The 20,542-nt window shown below is 40.8% G+C and overlaps 1 protein-coding gene across 3 annotated transcripts in view; it reads right to left on the bottom strand.

Annotated features, from left to right (window-relative positions):
- Window positions 1-332: 332 nt before the first annotated feature.
- LOC119499094 (SPRY domain-containing SOCS box protein 4-like) overlaps window positions 333-20,542 on the bottom strand; it is an 83,037-nt gene continuing 62,827 nt past the window's right edge. For all 3 annotated transcript variants that reach the window (XM_037788277.1, XM_037788279.1, XM_037788278.1), the window contains exon 3: window positions 333-3,065. In XM_037788277.1, coding sequence (XP_037644205.1) covers window positions 2,938-3,065 — 128 coding nt within the window. In that variant the 3' untranslated portion in view covers window positions 333-2,937. The remainder of the gene's footprint in view (window positions 3,066-20,542) is intronic.

Raw genomic sequence — 20,542 nt, forward strand, 5'->3', positions numbered from 1 at the left:
TTACTTTCTAAAGACGAAACTGCACACTTGACAATTGGGAGAACTTACAGCCAAATACTTTATGGCCCAACTTTACTCGCCAAAGTCTCCCTCAGTAGATTAAAAGCTCCCTCAGACACAATCAAAGAAGCTGAAAATGCGTCAGTCCCAGTTGAACCATCGTTTGCATGCTGCTGCAGCTCTGTTTTGTTAGTGTCAGATGTATTTTGGATGACTTTAATATGTATATATTAGTAAACATTCCTAAAAATCATCAGTCGGTGTAGTTTTTGGACACACGAGTCTTGGGTCAAGAAAGAGTGAAGGGAAAGAAACACAAGGAATAGTTTACGGACATTTTTCAAATTCACTTGGCTTTTATTCACATTTCATATCTGTTGACATCTCAACTGAACCATCTGTCCATACATTCTACTACTTTTCTGAATGGTCCTTTTCTCCCCCATCCTAATTGATGAAAACAGGAGGTGAGACCACCACCATCACAAATAATAATAGTAATAATAATAATAATAATAATAATAAAAGCAGCATTGAAGAAACAACTTTTGATTTCTCTCTCCCTTCATCGCCAGTATATTTGTATTAAATTTACCTGAATGTAACCATCAATCCTCAGACAAACATAGAACTAGCTTGTGATAAATAATAACCATCATCCTGCCATCATCAGAATCCACACTCACAATAATATTAATAATAATAATGTAGAATACAAACTCAAAGAGGTTAAAAAAAAAAGTGACTCAAGCCTTTTTTAGGAAAGAAAACATGATTGGTCTACAGTGTGTGTGTATGTGTGTGTGTGTTTATGTGTGTGTGTGTGTGTGTGTATTGGTCATCTGCATCCTATTCTGAGCCAGACTCTGCCCTGCCGCTGCAGTAGCAGCAATAATCCTACATCCTGCTCCAGCCTTTATTATAGATCCAGTGAGACTAGATCTGCTATGGTCCTGTTTGTTTGTGGTCATTAAGACAGTTGTGCGGACTGCAGACAGATACTGTCTGGTACCAGTGAGCTACAGCAGGGTGCTACAACAGCAGGTGAGGCTCTTCTTACTGCCAACAGCATGATAGCACTATTAACAATGCGACGGGCCACGACCTACAGCTCCTACAGACACATTCACACACTCTCCATGGCTTAGTATGAAATACTTTGGTCGCGATTGACATCATAATACATGATTTAGTGTCCTGTGAGGAATGGTTCTCAGCGCCACTTAAAACACTTTAAACAGCAAGCAGTTTTGTCCTGGAAATTTCTGTGCTAAAGCCCCTTTCAGACTTGTTACGTTGAATTCATGATGGCAATCCTAATAAGTTAGACCGAGTAATATTTTCATAACACTTCCAACGCCGCGCAAGTTTTAATTGGATATTACCACATTATCATAAAGGCCACTCCAGCAGCACAAATTATACACATAAAATGATTAAATGCACATCTTGTTCCCTTATTAAAGTACACTATTTTCTGTTAGAAGTTATTTCACACTAGAGATTTGTGTATTACTTCTTTTCTGCTCTTTTAACTGGTTCAAAGTGGGCGGAGCACATTTAGTAAAATCAGGATTCAACAATAATTTAGTTTAAATATGATGGCAATTTGTGGGTTGATTGGGATATTGTCAATCACATCTGATGAAGCAGATTAAATGAGTTTTTGAGTGTGTTTTTTTTTTTTCAACTATGATGGTTTATGCATTTTCAATGTTAAAGAGAAATAATTAAGATTTGAGGCCAAGTTTTCAGGAATTTTAGGAGCACTGTAACAGTTTACCACATAATTATATATTTTTTAATGAACACTGTAAATGAGGCAATTTTAAGTTGTTGAGATTTTTGTCCTGTCCGATTATAAAAATGATTTTTATCTCCCCATGCAGCTTGGTGCAGAAAGAAAAATACGTCAAACATTATCAATAGTCATCAGACCCTCCTTAATTTTTCTGCTTGCACTTAACTGCATGGATGAAATGATAAATATCCTGTATAAGCAAACGAGAGACCCAATTTAACGTCTTGTCATTCTGTACTTGGCCATTATAGTATAAAATATGCAGCAGAATAAAATAAATGTTATAAAATAAACTAATTGATGAATGGGAAGTTGGGAACTGGCGAGCTTTTCTCACGCTGACATTGGTCATTACTTAAGACTTAAACAGCAAAATACATTTTTAAAATCCATCACTGATTCACTTTTCTTCCTTCATATCATCATTCTCCATGTCTGAAAAGGGCTTAGCTCCCACCAAATGAAAAGTTACGCATGCTTATCTATTTTTTCTAAACTTTGCATACACCTTGCAGCCATGTTTTTGATCTACTCAATATGCGATGTGAGCTTTTGGTCGGGCCCCGAGTCAATTAGATAAAAACATTAGTGCTAAAATCCTCTTGGACATCAGGGCTCTGCAGCCTGTCACCTGAAACAGTGGAGACCATGAATACAGACTATGGTACCCAACAGCAATGATATGGTCACTGACTGCATGTCAGAAAGGCCTCCAGGGATAGGATTAGTGTGCTTTCTCAGCGCAGTTTTCATTCTCATCACTAGGTGGCGGTGGTCATCTGAACACGGTCACCTCTTAACCACACCGGATGGGTTTTCTTTCTGGATGAGTGAGACGCTGATGGGATACCATCATCAATAATTTATTTCAAGTCAAAAACAAATGAGAAAAGCAGCTCGGAATCCAAAAGAAGCTGGTGCTGTCTTTGTTTGAAAGCCTGGACCTCCTGTTGTCAGTTCATCCACCATCTTTCACTCCATCCTTTTATAAATCCATCTTTTGTAGAGCTATGGTGCTCTCAGTGTGGACATGCTTCCATCCGTCATCCCCTCTTTGCATCCTTTCATTCATTTCTTTGACTTTCTGGTGGTCTGGTTTGTGTCCTTGTACTCCCAGTTGGCTCTGCTGGTGTCAGTCACTGGTATTGGAGGTAATTTTTCAGGGACTGGGGCAGAGGGAGGCTTTCAATCTCCTGAAGCCGCTCCCGACCCAACGCCAGGCGGGCTGCACGCCGGCACAGGTCCATGAGAGGAAGAGGCTCGGCTGAGGAGAGGGACAGAGAGAGAGAGAGATTAAACGATGTGTTAGGAGGATAACGTGTGAGGAAAACATCTTAGGAAAGGAATTGTGCAAAGTGTGACTGCTTTGGTGTGTGTTACATTAAGTTTGTTTATGTTTATACTTGCACCCAGTGTGTGAAATACCCGTTGGTAATCGGGGGTCCCCCCGTACCTAGTGCTCCGGTGTTATGCCGAAGTCTTACAAAGATTGGACCCTGAATCCGTAGTTGAAGCAAAAAACAAATCCACTGCTTTCCAGGATGTACGAGGTAACGTTAGGTTTTCTAAACTACACGTACTGTATGCATTGTGGACCATTTGCAACAGCGCCACCCATTGAAGAAGGCCTTACCAAAACGAACAAGTCTTCAATGGCAATATAAGAAGAGCAACAATATTTTTCTGCATTCATATTTGTGAATAAATATTTTGCAATTTGAATAATGAATACTGCTGAACATAGTGAGCTTTTCAAAAGGGGTCTCGGACCCCATGAGACCCCCCCATCTTCCGCACACTGCTTGCACCTCGGCCTTTAATACATGCATAATACATCTATAATTCGTTATGCATGAATGAATGAGAAATAGAGAGGTGGAGAGAGTGATGATGCACACCTTTAATTATTTAAACCTCCTCCTCATACACACACAAACATGCCACCAATGACACCTGTTTGTAATAGCTTATATTACTCTGAGTCCTTTTAAACACCATCTGTCACACTGACTTTCTATGCTGATGAAAAGCTTATTTTAGGGAAACGGATTGTTAAATCATCATAATTTGAAACGACTATTTTGGGTTTGGAAAACTAGTATAAATGTCTGCGTTAGAGTTACATGTTTACTTTGCCCTGTATGCTGTGAGCTGTTGTTCAACCTCGTCTTTGACCTTCGTCTTCACACCAGGGTTAAGGAGGTAACAGATACGGGAGGCTGCGGTCTGAGCTGCAGGACACGCAGACCACAGAGGAGAGGAGATGGAGAGGAGGTGGAGAGATGGTGCTTTAGTAGAAACCTGTCTTGAGTCATGCTGTTGTTATTGTTGTAGGTGTCTAATAGTCCATAGTTACATGAATTTACCAAGTGACTTTAATGGTCACGTCCACCTACACACTGTTGTAGTAATTCCTATCTTCAGAACTCACAAACTGTACACAATCATAAAAAAAAGCAAACCCCTGAAAATGAATTTGCCACTAGCGCCCGACCAATTCATCAGCTAAATTTAGCTTAGCACAGAAAATGGGATTTGGTTTCAATTGCCTGCTCCATTTTGGATCTGGTTGCAGGTCAACAAAATACCCAGTCTCTTATTAGAAAAGAGCAATGTAGAAAACATTTAGGTAACATCTTCTTAATCTTTGTAGAGTGTTGGCAAGTGGAGAACTCTGACAAGTTAATTTTTCAACTCTAAAATGTCCCACTCAGTATATCGTTAGTAAGAGATCTTCTTTGTGTGTGTAATTGAGTGTGGACAGGAAGTGTAATGCTGTGAATCAATGATAAATGATGTTGACCGTTACTGATTTCACTGGCTCAGTTCTTGTGAGCCTCTCCTCAGATTACTCACGTTATTGTTAATGTTTCATCTAGCAACAAAGTTAGATAATACGCCTTGCATGTCTGCATCTCAGAAATGATCAGAGGCAGAGAAAAAAATGTCTGAAATCTAGAGGGGAAAAATGCTCCAAGGATTAGTTGATTAGATTTTGGTCCGGATGTATCTGGTGTGAGTCTGACATCCAGTTTTTCTACCATCAAACGCAGTAAACAAACGATAAACAAACACAAACATACACTTGTTTATTCACTGCCAATTACGTACTCTTTGTCCTTCTCCCTTCATTGAGTGTTAACAACTTGGCATCATAGCTTCCTCCACATAGATTTTACAGTATCATCCGTTTCAATTACTATTAATGACCACGTCTGATTGGCCTAATTACACAACAGAGTGGGAGGGAGGAGAGTGACGCGTTCCCAAAATGAACTCCATGATCCAACGGCCCCCGTCACCCCTCATCAAACCCTTCCACCTGAGGAAACACTCTCACAGTGTATGCACACATGGCTTACCGAACTGCTCTGTACATGCAAAAGCCTTAGGAACTAGTGAACCCCACCAACGCAATGGCAGAACAACAGCAGAAGTCATTCAGATGGAAAAGAGGAAGAGAGAAGCAGTAAAAAGTAGGGATAAAAAAACAGTTTTAAAGTCAAACAGGAGCAAAGACAAGGAAATATCCAATCACTTGAAGTGTGAAGCTGCAGAAAAAGGACTCCTCTCAGTAGAGATATCCTTCGAGATAACGTCTTTATCTTGTAACAGGCTGTAAATTCGTGGTACGTATCTTATTTTGGAGGTGTGAAGTACCTTGCGAGGATCTTGAGTGACATTAGAGCACAGCTAGTCTATCAGCTAGTCTCTCCCTGCTGTTCTTGTTTAGGAAAAAACACACGCTTCAATCACCTGTTGTAATTCTGAACGTCCTCTACCACCTGCTTCTGTAGCTGCATCACTAGGTATGTGTGTGTGTGTGTGTGTGTGTGTGTGTGTGTGTGTGTGTGTATGTGTTCAAGGTTAAACCAACAGGATAAAGGACAACACAGCCTCTACACACACACACACACACTACTCATACATCCACTTCAGCTCTGAATAAGTGTGTCCTTGCAATGTCACATTAATGCTCATCCACGCTCCTAGAAACCACAGTTCTTCACTTGAGCACAGTCACGATGACACGACGGCGGTGTTGATTTTTAGTTTGGCCTCTGGTTGACTCAATTACGCTGCCGTTATGGGAGCTGCTCTCGTCACATTAACACGATACACAGCAGATGAATGCCGCTTTACGGTGGCTAAGTGGCATCAAATTCAGATACAGTTGGCGAGCTGCAGATAAGTGATTCACACAAGTCATTTTGTGTGCTGAAACGACCATGCACGTACAATAGGGTTGCAACTAACAATTCTCTTTTGACAAATGAATTATTCATTTAGTCTATTAAGTTTCCGTAAATAATGAAAATGCCCATTACAACTTCTAAGAGTCCAAGGTGTTCTTCTCAAAGATATTCAATTTACAATGACATTAATTTAAAGCAGCAGTGGGTAGAATTGGAGCAAATATGATTCAAAAAAGTTATTTTTATAAAACGGTCACTATATCCTGACAGTAGTGCATGAGACAGGTAATCTGAAAAAAATCCTGTGCCTCCGTGTCCTCCAGTGTCCTATCTGCAAGATTTCACAGATTGGAGGAAAACAACCAATCAGAGCCGAGCTGCAGCCTGCCATCTCTGAGCAGCTGTCAATCACTCACAAACTCCGATCAAACGGTCAAACTAGGCAGCGCTGATCAAATATGAATCAATATTCTGTTACTGTAATGCCTATTTCTCACCTCAAATGTTTTCAGAAACATCTTGTAGTGCACTGTTTAGCTGTAAAATGAGAAAGTTTGTGACCGAGGAAATACCAAGCACCACCCACCGCCGGAGCACAGCCAATAGGAACGCTCAATAGGAACGCCCTCTCTCTGAAATGACCTGTGATTGGCCAAAGTCTGCCGTCACGAGCAAGATTTTTTAAAGCCTGAAAACAGGCATGAGGAGGCTCAGAAGTATTTAATTACAATATGCTGAAAGGTTATTATGGAAATGCTGCCCAATGATGTGAAAAAAATTCTGCCTACTGAAGCTTTAAGAAAATCCAAAAACATTTGAAAAGCTTAAACTCGCAAATGGTCTTCAAATATAAACAAAAACAACAAAACATGACCACACATTATACTCTCAGTGGTACAACATTGATTAGTTATGATATACATACTAAATTGGGAAAACCTTTCGTATTTACCTGTACCACTGCACTACAGTTTACATCTTTTCTTTAATCCAATTACTTACACAGTTAATCAATTGTTTCTGCTCCTACGTATATCAACATACACAAAATGACTCCTAAAGAGCAGCTCTTAATGGTTTAGGTATAATTGGACTTAAATGTATTTAAGAGTGCAGAAGCTGGTGAACAACAGAGCAGACTCATTAACAGCTCTAAATATAGAGCCAACAGAAATAAACAGTGATAGCTAAGCTGGCTTTACTGCCACCCTGGCTGATGACCAGAGAGACTGAAAAGTGTTTACTGACACCTGCTTTCGATTGGCTAATGGCCTTTTTGCTACAAGAATAGCATACCAAGCAAAATCTGCTGCGGCCAAAAGTATTTATTTACTTGAAATCTTGAATTACGTCAAGAATCAAAACTAGTCAGCCGAAACAAAATATGGTGTTGAAAGACCAAAAACAACATGATGCATAACTGTTACATAAGATTATATACACTGATGCACAAACACAATGTTTATACAGGCACACACACACATATTTGGCTCATTAGCTACTCTACATTTGTTCTGCCCACTTCCAGAAAAAAGCAGTGGAAGCTGTATTCAAGTCTAAGGGTCGACTGAAACCACAGAGCATACATCTGAAAACGTCAACTTGAAATTATTGTGGCCAAAACTAGTTTTGAATCTCAGTGAGTACGCTCTGTGTGTGTGTACGTGTACCTACTGTATCAAGGGGAGCAATTTTGTAGCAGATCCAATTAATTTGAGCACGCTCGTAGGCTCTTTAGTGCTCAGTTATGTGGAGACAATTTCAGCAGACAACACTGTGGTTGCTGAGAGGAAGGAGACACTGTCAGCTCTGTTTCTCTCGCTCTCTTTCTTTCTTTCCCTCTGAGGAAAACACTTGGAGAGTGGAGAAAGTAGACTGAAAAAGTAAAAACTCACTAGTTGTACCGCATAGACTATAAAGCCAAAAATAGAGACTTAATTAGCACCTGTTAGTGGAATCAAAACACCCTCAAATCTCCAGGACTCGTCTCTACCTCAGTGTGAAATTTTCCAAAACAGCACTGCTTTACCTGCGAGATAATATCAGGAATACTTTCTGAGCCCTTATCTATAATGTACTATTAATACCTTCGTAATGATTTTTTGGGGGAGAGGGGGTGACACTTGGGGGTAATGACATTTTATGTTGCAAATTTGTTAACAAACAGTTGCATTCATTTGGCATCTTGTTTTAAAACCTGCTACAACATTTAAGATTAACTTCTATGGAGGAGTGGATTGAGCAGTGCCCATCTCCAGACAACAATCCACCTGCTAAACAACATGCAGCGCTACGTAAAGAGGAGGTTTGACAATGTTGCCTGGAATATGCAAACAAGCAGCAACGCAGCAGATATACACTAACAACTACCTTCGCAGCACCAGGATTCAGAAACTATCTGCTGCGGGTCTTGATACAAGAGAGAGATTATAGTCGTAAGTGAATTGGCAACTGCATCTGACCGAACAACGCCCCTTGGCTGTGATAGAATCTAAACATACCTCGGCCTGGAGTGAGCTATTGCTTAAATATATAACACATCAAAGGTGTGAGCTCCAGAAGAAGTAATACTCAGGTATCTCATAATATTGGTGTAGCTCTTAAGCGATCCAGTAGCTGATTTTTCCTAAAGGCATGTCTCAATGTTAATCATCAGCTGCCCTCAAGATGTGTATAACGGCCTTGTATTGCATTATACCAGTAATTAACTGGGCTTAATAACTTGTATTGCAATACTATAGTGCATTAACGATAAGATTTATTCTTAATGACGTTTTCCATCACGTTGTATCCTATCAGCATCTCCTAAAAGGGGTGAGAGACGCTAATGAGGAGAGAAACTGCGGCTGATCCGCAGCAGGTCATTTACCCCCGCATCATTACGCATTCAGTGCATTAAAAAGAATTACGTTTCAAAATGCTGCAGGACTGAATATCATCACTGTGTGTGAATATCTTCACCTGTAGTTCATCACTGAGATAAAGAGGATTATTTTTTTAAGACAATTCCATTAAAACAACAGTTTTCTCAGGTCAGAAAATATCGTTTTTTAGAGCGTTACCCTTCATTGATCTCTCCGGAGCTGATTTAAAATCTTTTAGTTAAACTGTGAGATGAATTCTAAAAGACTCCCTGTGGGGAAAACTGGCCCATTACTGAAGAAAAGAATATTAAAAAGAGAAAAAGAGTAGTGCAAGATTCATGTGAAGTGCTTTATCTCCTCTTCGCTTCTGAGCCTCATGAACATGTTGGCACTTGGAATCAAACCAACGACCTTTTAGCAACTTGTTTTCTCCACAATCTGCCGTAGTTGATTCATTTATATGAGGTTGGCAGACCTCTATGAATATTATAATAAGGTTTTACTGATGAGGACAACGGGATGTGTGAAGTGATCCCAGCTAGTGAAGAACTTCTTGCCTGATGAGACATTTTATATGGATATGAGTTGTGACCCTGGGTCCGGTGCGACGGGAACAAGAAGTAATAGGGGCACACAGTGTGACATGACACCTGTAATGAGATGCAGTGCACAGCGGTACAGGGCAGGATTTACTGTCTGTGTAGACATTGATAATGGGAGAGAGGGTGAAAATGGCAACAGCAGCATCTCCTTTATGATGGATGTAAAAATTGACCTGAGAGGACAGCCGGGAGCTAAATAAAGCCTGACAGATGAGGAGAGAGTTGAAAAGAAAAAGTAGAGATAGAGTCAGTTGAAGAAAGGAAACTCTTACAGTCAAACTGAAACCTAAAATTCTCCTTTCTTTTTGTGTCAGGCAAAATAAACACTGTAGCTATGCTAGTCCATTTTTTCAAGAGAGAATAAAGTTGCTTTTGGACAAATTTGTGGAAACAAATACACTGACATTTTGAGAGCCAGTGACTGGAGCATGTTATAGCGAGCTAGACTAACTAACTTCCATGCAGATAGGGGAAGCTTTAGCTTTTTCTCTAACTATAGAGAGGCGAAGTCCCTCCCCTTCTGGTTGACCAACATGGGACCTTATTTCAGAAAAAATATGAACGGTAGTCAACGGCAAGACACACTTTTTTGATCCCGTTTGAATTGCGCTATGAATCACACATATGATGTTTGTCAATTTAAAACATAATTTTGCAAGTCAAGAAAGTCTCAGTTTGCTGAAGTATAAGAATGTGAATATACGTAATTAGAAAGACGACACACCCAAAATTCGCGTAAATGTCGTCTCTCTCTCTGAAGCTACGATGCCTGTGTTTTGTACTGGGATGTACTCACACATGCAATGGGTCTAGCTCGTTCTTTGGCTTCCTGGTTGATAAAAATACCAGGAGTTGCTGGATAAAACACATCAGGCAAGATAACGTTTCATTTGTGCGTGGTCATAGCTAAGTTAACTACCGTTTATTGTGCGAGACGAGAGATGTAGTTCACTGAGCAGTTTCACACGAAACTAAATGATACTACGACAAACTGCGACTTTCTTAACTTACTGTATGTGTGATTCATGCCACAATTCATACTGTATCAACTACAGAGAGGGGATTTCACCTCTCTGTAGTTAACCTAGTATGCTAATGTTAGCTAGGATTCCCACTAGACACTACTTTATTTCAACATCTACTGAGTCATCTCACCTGCCTATGTGTCTGATGGAACTGAAGTGATCTAATAAACTATTGTTAGTGCCCGTCCATGCAGTTATTGCGGCAATCAAATAATGGTACCGACTGTCAGTCACAACCAAAAATTCAACTTTCCCTGAAGAATACTAACGTAGGGGCCACTTTCACTGCAGAAAATAAATAAAACTTTCTTCGTTTGGTTATTACAATTTTGATAAAATAAGCACACAAGTGAAAACAAACACCGAGGATTATATATATACTGATTACTTTGCAAATGTAAATTCCAGATTAATCCTACTTCACTTTAAAGAAAATACTGAGTTGTATAGGCTAATGACAAACACACACACGATGCATATAGAATAGATGGCTCAGGATAACATGATCCTCTCCTCTTTCTCCCTCACACGTCTTCCTCCCTCCTTTTGCCACAGCTCCATCTCATTTGTAACAATACACCTCTCTCCTCTTTCCTCCTGCGACGCCACTTCGACAGCAAAGAATAGATTCTCTCTGCCCGCTTTCTTCTCTCCTCTCCATTGCTTCTCTTCCCTGCCCTTCTTTCACACTCTTCTTTTCATCTTTTTTCCCTCTTTGTACTCCCCAAGGTCAGACAGTTTGATCTTCTCTGGCACATTAGAAATCGTCTCTGTCGGGTGAAAGCTGTATTATCTTCCAAATGTCAACAAGAGACGGAAGACAGGTGTGCGTTTAGCTTAATGACAATGCAGTTTTTATCATTATCTGGTTTGTTCTGGAAGTGCTTCTAAACCCGAGAGGATGACAAATTTAGAGGAGCATGTAATCCTTTAATCCTTTAATTAAAGTCAATATAATATGAAAATGAACAAAACTGTAATTACAGGGCTTTCACCAGACAACAGTGGTAAAATGTGGACTAATATACAACCCCAGTGCTGTGTACATATACACAGAGTAATCACTCACAGGTTAAAATTACCAACAGCTCAATAACGTGACCTATTGTGGTACATTTCACAGCAATCCTGAGCTTTTTCTTTCCTAATCTAACACCATACTATCGACCCGCTGCATTGTGTTTTGCTGTGACCGTGAAACACATAAAATGAACAAACATTTACACAAAGGAAATCCACAAACCTGTCTTGCAAACATGTTGATAGGTAGAAAAACAGACACAAAAGAGTGCACACATATGCGTGGTCACGAATACAGGAAATCAAACCGACAAACATGCACATCTCCGAATCAAGAAAGAAACGATTCAAATGGTGTGAACTAAACAAACACAACATGCAAACAAAATTCCCTGCAATGCATAAATAGAGGCTTTGAACTCGATCAAGGGCAAATAGACCCAGTAGAGTCACGTGTAGGGCTATTGAACTTCACTACTTTTTGGTACAAACAGAAATGTGTCTCCAACTACATCAATAAATGTAAAATGATATCCAGCCGTAGTCATATGGATTTGGGATGATCTCTCTGTCTTACACAGCTCACATCATGGCAGGCTAATAAAACCAAATGTTTCCAGCTGCATGGCAGATGTTAAAACAAGAAATTTAAAAGGAGAATCTCGGGATCTTCATGTTTTGCCTATGTGAACGATCAGAGCAGCTCTGAGCTGTATAGACACTATTAACAGTATTTTAGCTACTGTAGCAAGTTCGAGTTCGGTATTTTGGCCGTCGCCCTCTTGGTTTTTTGGAAACAGAAGTGACACGAGAGGGTGGAGCTAAGTACAACCAAACGCTGAATAAGACATTTTTAGGCAACCAAAATGTGAATAACTTTCATGAACTGAAAACACACTGTGAAAGGCTTAAAGTTGTAAGACAAAAATACGTACAACTCCCAGACCGGACAACACCGTGGTAGCGACCTGTCACAAAGTTGCCACACCCTAAAGCATACCCTGCTTTTTGGTCTATTTGACTCTAAATGGGACCATAATTTACTAAATGAACATCATGCTGTATTGAAGAAGACTTGAAACTAGTGATTGAGATCATAAACTCATGTTTACAATGTTTACTGAGGTAATAAATCAAGTGAGAAGTAGGGTCATTTTCTCATAGACTTCTAAACAATCTGACTTATTTTTGCAACCAGAGGAGTCGCCCCCTGCTGGCTATTAGAAAGAATGCTGTACAAGTTTAAGACACTTCTGCATTGGCTTCCCTTTTCAGAACTGGAGGTTGCCCACTGCTTGTGAACTACTAATAATATCCATCAGCTGGCTTAAAAGAGCAAAGAAACAAGAGTAAAACTAATGTTACAGCATATTCTACAGCTAACAGTTTCCATACTACAGAATTTTACGAATGTTTTATGCTTTTCTAACAGTGAGCCAAGTCTATATCTGCTTTAAGGCAGTAAATCGGCAGATGAGCTGAAGTAGACATTTATACATCTTTGACTTTTATCATCCTCAGTTGGAAACGAGTCCCTGGAGGCCTGTGCTTGACATGAATACAAAAACTTTTCACAAGAAAGACACATAAGTTAGCTAATTAGGCAGCCACTTCAGCAATTCTCTGATAGTAACACAGCTATAATTGTCATATTGACTCAATAATGAGGACTTTTAGCTAAATGTGCTGCAGAGGCTGCCTGCTCGCTCATTACAACAACTACAAATGTGTGGAGTAACGCAGGGACAAACAATGAGTTCTGCAAAAAATCGTTGTGTATTAAAACGAAGTAATTGGTAGATAAGAAATGCTATGAAATACACACATTTATTTTACTTTAACCGCTCTACTGCACTGAATGCTGATCAGTGACCAACTTTAGTCAATGGTCCTTACTCTACACTCTAATATTGTAAGTAAAACAATACAATGAGGTGTGTAATAAATATGAAACCTGGATTATAGATCTACTGAGAGAGGACAGCAGTGCAGCAAAAACAGCTCAATAAATGTTTCAGTCAATTCTGAACACAAAACAGCCGCATTGAGAAAAGTGAGTTATTCCTCACGTCACAACAAAGGGAGAAACTGAACAAAATAACCATATTCAGACCTCACTTAGAACAACACAACAAAGGAAAGGATTAGCCTAGCGGGAGGTGTAGCTTTACTCTTTGAGCACAGTGTCCTCCTTTTCAAACACACGAGACGTTGAACTCCAAAACACCAGCGTCCTTCAAAGCCACGGAGGGAAGTTGGCGTTATCCGTAACCAATGTACCTCCGGTGGTGTCCTGTATCCTCTTCCCCAGCACATTGTGTAACACCACCAGTTTTTTTTAGCACAATCACACTTAAACAAACACTGAAGCAGTGTGTTGTGCAGAACTAATGCAGTAATGTTGCTACAATCCATGGAGGATTTGTTAGAAAACCCTTTTGCACTAAAAAAGGATGCAGCCGCAGGGTGGGAGGACTAATGGCTACAAACATAGTTGTACTAAGTCCATCCCACACAGCTTTGGGAGAGGAGGGTGTGAAAATGTTTTTTTTTTCTGATGTCCTCCCTGAGCAAACTCCGTCTTGAGATATTTGGCTAACTTTGGTGTTTAAATTGTTTGTGCAGATCTGTCTGTATGAGTCATGTTTTACCAGCCACATTAGTGTCACACAGAAAGAGATGGGCACTGTGGGCAGAGCTGGCTAGTGGAGAGGAGTTGGTGGTAATACAAGCCATGCCAGTGTTTCTTTTTAAAGCCCTGTTCTCTCTTTACCATCCTGCATTACTGTAAATCCACTGTTCACCGTCTCCTCTGGGATGAGAGGCAGACTGATAAGAGAAACAGGAGGAGGAAAGATGTGAAGGAGAGGTGGAAAAATAAAGGGAGCGGGGGAGGAGGAGGAGGAGGAGGAGGAGGAGGAGGAGGACTGGGGTGAGGAAGAGGAGAAAAGAAGATGAAGCAGAGAGAGAGAGATGGGAAGAGGTCATGATGAGATGAGAGAGGAGGATGGACACGAAGAGGAGAGAGGGTGATAAATAGAAAAGGAAAGAGCCCAACCGGCCTGTCTGACCCTCAGATATCCTTGACAGTTACAAACTGCAGGTAGGAGGACCTTATTCATAAAAATGTCAATATTAGAGGAAATGTGTCGGCATAATTTACTAAGCACACTTTCAATTAATGTTCCTGCTTACGTGCAGTTTTTCAAACATGATAAACCATCCTTCATCCCTGCGTGTAATCGGCAGAGAAACTGCTGATGCTGATCCACTGTGGCATTTTGTAAGTGTGCATTAAAAAAATAAAAAATACCAACATGAGTAACCTGGTCCGAAAGAGAATGAGTGTAAATAGTCAATTGGCAATTATTATTATTATTATTTGTCCTTTAATATACATTCAAGACTGGAAATTTGTATACTGTAAATGCAAAAGTTATCTTTTTATATTAGTAATTGCTACAAAAAAACTCCTCTTTTGTCCTTGGTAGTGTGTGTGTGTCAGAAAAAAGAATAAAGACAGGTGAAGACAAAGCAGGTGAGGTTGAGACAGACGAACAGATCAAAAGAGTAAAGATCAAAACAGAAGAGAGAAAAACACACAGAGGGTGGAGAGAAGAGTTAAAGGTGAAATAGAGGAGAGACTTGGGGAAACTTGGCTCCTGCTGCTGTAGCCTCAGTAGATTAAGTGTAAATGAAGGTGGGAAAATCACATTCACACACGTGCCTTAACACAAGTGTGAGCACTCACACGTGCGCACACGCAGCAGGCGGCCTCTCACCACCAGCCTGACTGAGCTAAAAACCCGGCTGATCCTTCGCTGGCTTTACCTGTCAGGTCAGAGTGTGTGTTTATCTGTTTGTTCACACACACACACACACTGAGGATCAGAGAAAAAAACAGTAAGAGAGGCTGGAGGGAAGTGTAATATTCCACCCCAACGGTTTTAAATTCAGCTGATTGACAGGAAGAGGTAAAAGACCTTCCCCGTACAGTAGAATATAACTGCACATTATGTGTCATTATCAGTAATGCTCACCTCCACTTCCTGTACAAGTACAACCTGCAGCTTAACACAACAAGTTTATACCTGCTGTAAATTGCACAATGTCACTCTGCGTAATGTCGGTAAGTAAGCTGACGAGGCGGGTGGATACGAAGAGGTAAATTACAGCGTTTCATCACATATGAATGTACTAGACTCAAGTCATACCACAGCAATTTACTATTGCACTTCCATAAAGTTCAGACACACAAGAGATTGATTTAAAAATAGAGCAGTCAAATTGGTGAGACTTTTTGTCCTGGACACTGGATCCTACAATTAAGGATGAAGACTGCACAAAAAAAAAAAAAAGATGACACATACATGCACAAACACATATTCAGAGTCAGAGCAAAACTATAATCTGAGGTGCACAAACTCAGATTAAGGTGGCAACATGAGAGGACTGATAATGACAGAGAGAGGGAGCAAATTCACACAAACAGGTCATGTGGCTGTGGCGTGAAAAATATGAGAGGTCCACTGCTTTAAAAAAAAAGAAAAGAAGCTAAACTGCTATGACGGCTGTGAACGTGTCGCACGCGGCTTCTGTGGACAACCAGGAATTCAAAACATCGAGGTAATTACATTTCAGAGTCAGATGATGGGTGCGTTTATGCTGCTTCGCTTCATTTGTTTACTGTGGTAATAAAAAAAACCAGATTACACTAATTTGTGGACATTTTATTCTTACAGTTATCATCTCTTGATGAATCATTCATTAAAATTCACGTCAAAGCTTTTCAACTATGCTCTACGCTGCTGAACTGTGCCAAACCGGACATATTGATGCATACAGCAGTAGCATAAAAAACACACACAAACTATGAGCATATAAGAGGAAGCATCTTTGGTGTTCAAACAAAAATGACTACATGTTTTAGTAATTACCCATCATGTAGTTATTAGTGTTGATCACTCCCTTCGCAAGAGTATTACATCGAACAAGTAACCTATCGACCCTAAATTTACTGCCTATAGTAAAGTTCTGCATTATGAGACTTCTCTTATTTGCAGGGCATTGAATATCATCATATCTACTGTAGTATGTACCGGGAACTTTTATCATTTCTTTGACGCAACAAAAGATAGATGACTCTGTTCTGCTGTAATGCAACAAACTGTCTATATAGCCTCCCTAAACTAAAACTTTAGTCCTCCATTGTAAATGAGCTCCTCAGAAGCCACTCAACAGTACTAAACACTAGTTAAACAATGACCAATGTTGACGAAAATCTTCAGTCTCTCTAAAACAGTGAAGCGTCCAATGCAGCTGAAGCATTCCTGGAAAAGAGAGTAGGGTAGTTTGACAGGAATCATAAAAGTTTAGATAGTTTTATGCTTCTCAAGAACGCAGTGTCGGCAATAACAAACTGGGAGGCCCTTCAGACAACGTGTTGATAAGAGGAAGGTGCATCTCTGGTGCCCAGTCAGGAAGAAGAAAGTGCGTCCAGAGAGACAATACTCAAACAAGACTTCACGTTAATGGTGAACCTGGTTTCAACACCATGACTGTGGAGGGACACCACAGCTGGAGCCTCTAGAGATCATCCACAAGAATCACTGCCAAAATGGGAAGCTTGAACCCACCAGGAGATGTTGGTATGTTCATTTTTAAACCCGAGATGCAAATTTGTTGAAGGTTTTTCTCAAATGCTGGATGTGCAATTTTAAGCAGAAGTAGGATTACTTGTTGCCAAGCACATCCCAGAATTCATACTTTGTATTTTGATCCCTGCAGACTATCAGGGGCAGTGAGCCGTTTAGTGCCCTCCCTGCCATCAGCTCCAGATCAAAGACCAGTTCTGTAGTCAAATACGACAGCAGGGATATGTTGGGAACAAATGTTTTCTCACTTAAGTAATGCTAATAAGACAAGCAGTGAATCACATCCTGTGTAAAAAATACTGCAAGGAAGAGGAATAAAAAAAAAAAATAGCAAGATAATGAGATGGATATATTCACTCCTTCCTCCTACTCCTTTCTCTGCCTTTCATGACTTCAGTAATTGATCAATCTACAGTATAATGAGCATATTAACTTACACTAAATGCCATGTTCACAATCTTGAAATCAAAGAAAGTTTAAGCCGTCAGCTGCAGCTTAAAAGCTTCCTCTCTCTCTCTTTCCACCAGCCTCACGTGAACTTCATATTTTGCTGGTTGGACCCAGACGGACAGGCAAGAGCTCTACTAGTAACACCCTGCTGGGCCGGGGGCAGGTCTTTGAAACCAGAGGAGGCGGGACCAGCACTAGTGCCAGCGGCGTCTCCGCTGGACGTCACGTGTCCGTGGTGGACGCATGCGGCTGGGGCTCATCTGAGGTGTTTGTGCCTCGAGAGGAGAAAATTGAACTGCTGAGAGCGTTTTCTCTCTGTGGAGACGGAGGACCTCATGTTGTTCTGTTAGTGATCCCTCTGCTGGACTTCACCGAGCCCGAGAGGAGAGCGGTGGAGATGAGGATGGAGATCTTGACCTCGGCAGTATGGAGACACACAATGGTGTTGTTCACATGTGGAGACCGGCTGAGGGGAAGAGGGCGCAGCGTGGAGGAGCACATCCAATCAGGAGGCCCCGCCTTGCGGTGGCTGATGGAGAAGTGTCGCTATCGATACCACGTGTTTGATAACAAGGTGGCCGCCGTTGGCAAGCAAGAGAGAAGGAAGCAGGAGGTGAATGGAGGTGGGAAGAAACAGGAAGGGACTTGGCGGAGGACAAATGAGAAGGAGGCAGGAAGGAAGAGCAGAAGAGGTGAGGCAGATGGGAGAAAGGAAGGAGGGCAGGAGCAGGTGAGAGAGCTGCTGAGTAAAGTGGAGGACGTGTTGCAGGAGAACGGAGGGTGGCACTTCTCCCTTCACATGTACTATAGGCTGGAGGAGGAATGGAGCCGCAGGGAGCAGAAGCTGAGAGCTCGACTGGAGGCAGAGACAGAGACAGATGTGGGAAGTGTGAGGAGAAAACAAAAGACAGCGGAGACGAAGATAAACACGGAGCCACAGCAGGAGCAGAGGTTAGAGACAGAAGAAGACGAGAAGGGAGATAGCCCGAGGAAAGAGCGAGAGAACAAGGAGGAATGTGCGGAGAGGAAGATAAATAGAGGAGAAGATGAAGAGGAGAGAGCGAAGGCAGAGCTTAAGAAACTGAGCAGTGAGGAGGACGGGTGGGATACAAGCTCTGACAGCGGAGGAGATAGGTGGGAGAGCACTGAAGCGAAAACTGGAATGATGGCTCCATGTCGGTATAATGGGGGTCAAAGGTTAGTCTTTAGTCCATTCAGGAGGCTTTCCTAAAGTAACTATGATCACAATCACTGTTTTAGTCCAGCTCAAGATCTTTGAAGTCCGTATTTTTCATATTTTTAATCCCATCATCCAATAAAAAAAGTTCTGCAGAGTCTGATGCATTTTATTCTTCTATTCGTCGTAAAAAAATTGCAGTACAAGACAAAACTGAATTAATTATGTGGGTGCAATGGATAGCGCTAGTCCAAAACGGGGTTAATAAATGAATGACATTAGCAAGAAGCTATCCTAGAGCACAATCACAACTGTCTAATCTTTACTACATCTTGTGTTTTGCAACCATCCCCGAATCCAAGCTGTTGTGCAATCACCTGCCACAATCTATCTTTACATTTTGCATTTCTGTATTCTTTTATTTCTTTATCGTAAAGTGCTTTGTGCTGGGAGACGAAGTGAATGTTTATCATGCCATTTTGGATGATGACGTTTGCACAGATTGTGGCTCTAAGTGGTCAAACAACCCTCTTTTGACGTTTCTCGGATGCAAAAAAATGCAGAAAATCAAACCTGTTCCCAAGACTTTAATGGCGGACAAAAGTTTCAGAGTCTGTGTAAACGTGATTGGACTGTTACATGTTTTTCATGGATACTTTTTGCCATGTGCTGCCGACTTTTAAAACTGTTAAAAACTCCTATTAAGCACCATCTAATGATAAATTATACATCGGCACTGCATGATAAATGAAATCCTTTTCTGCTCAAAGCCCTGTGGTTACAATAGTTACCATTCTGCCCTGTGGTGAATCTATTGTTGGCCACATGTTCAGTTCCCATGCAGGTTTATAATTATAAAGCCTTTCATAGCAGAATTGCTTAAATTGTACTGGTTTTGCTTCTAAAATGATCAGGAAATGAGACACATTGTGCAAACACTGGGGATGCTTACGAAACGTGAGAATATGCAACATTCTTGTATACTTCAGTAATTACAATGAAAGGCAGATGCATAAAAATGAACTATTAAAAAGTTAGACAATAAACTGTTAAAGAAGAACGGTTGAGGTTGTCATTGTTATTCTTTTATATTCTTTGCTTTTTTCAGTTTGCAAAAATGAGGCAATCACTGTCACTGCATGCAGGTTTTTGTGGCAGAACCGAGGTACGTGTGGTCGACCATCCATTTCATTACATCTGAACAAATTGTCAATTGGCTTGAGGGAATTGCTGTCTCTCCTCGGCTGACACAGACAGTTAATCCTCATCTCTGGCTCACAGTCATGATCCCATGCAAGGTCAGTCGTGTTGTAACCAACGAGGTCAGTCTCGGCCCGGGACATACAGCAGGGGCAGAAAAGCCCAGAATACATAAAATCAGATAGAACAAATATCTCCGTCCCTCACACTGGAGTTGGTTCAGTTCATTCAAACTGTGCAGTAATTCTAAAAAGCTACCAATATGCCAAACGTTTCGTACATTATATGGAGCAATAAAAAAGCTTTTCAACACTATTAATTTGTGAGGTATGGTAGAGCATTAGAGCAAAGAAAGCATGCAGACAACAGCTTTGTTTAATTAGACATGGAAAGCCGCTGTGACACTAATTTGGTTTGAGACGTCTTCTGTGCGTCACCACTCACTGAGAGATACAGTATGTTTACAGGGTTTCACTGCAACCAAAAAACACTACACCAGATGCTTTCAGCAGTCACTTCCTCCTGGTTACACTGTGCAAGCTATCAGTGAATT

The sequence above is a fragment of the Sebastes umbrosus genome, chromosome 12 (assembly GCF_015220745.1).
Source record: "Sebastes umbrosus isolate fSebUmb1 chromosome 12, fSebUmb1.pri, whole genome shotgun sequence".
Lineage (NCBI taxonomy): Eukaryota > Metazoa > Chordata > Actinopteri > Perciformes > Sebastidae > Sebastes > Sebastes umbrosus.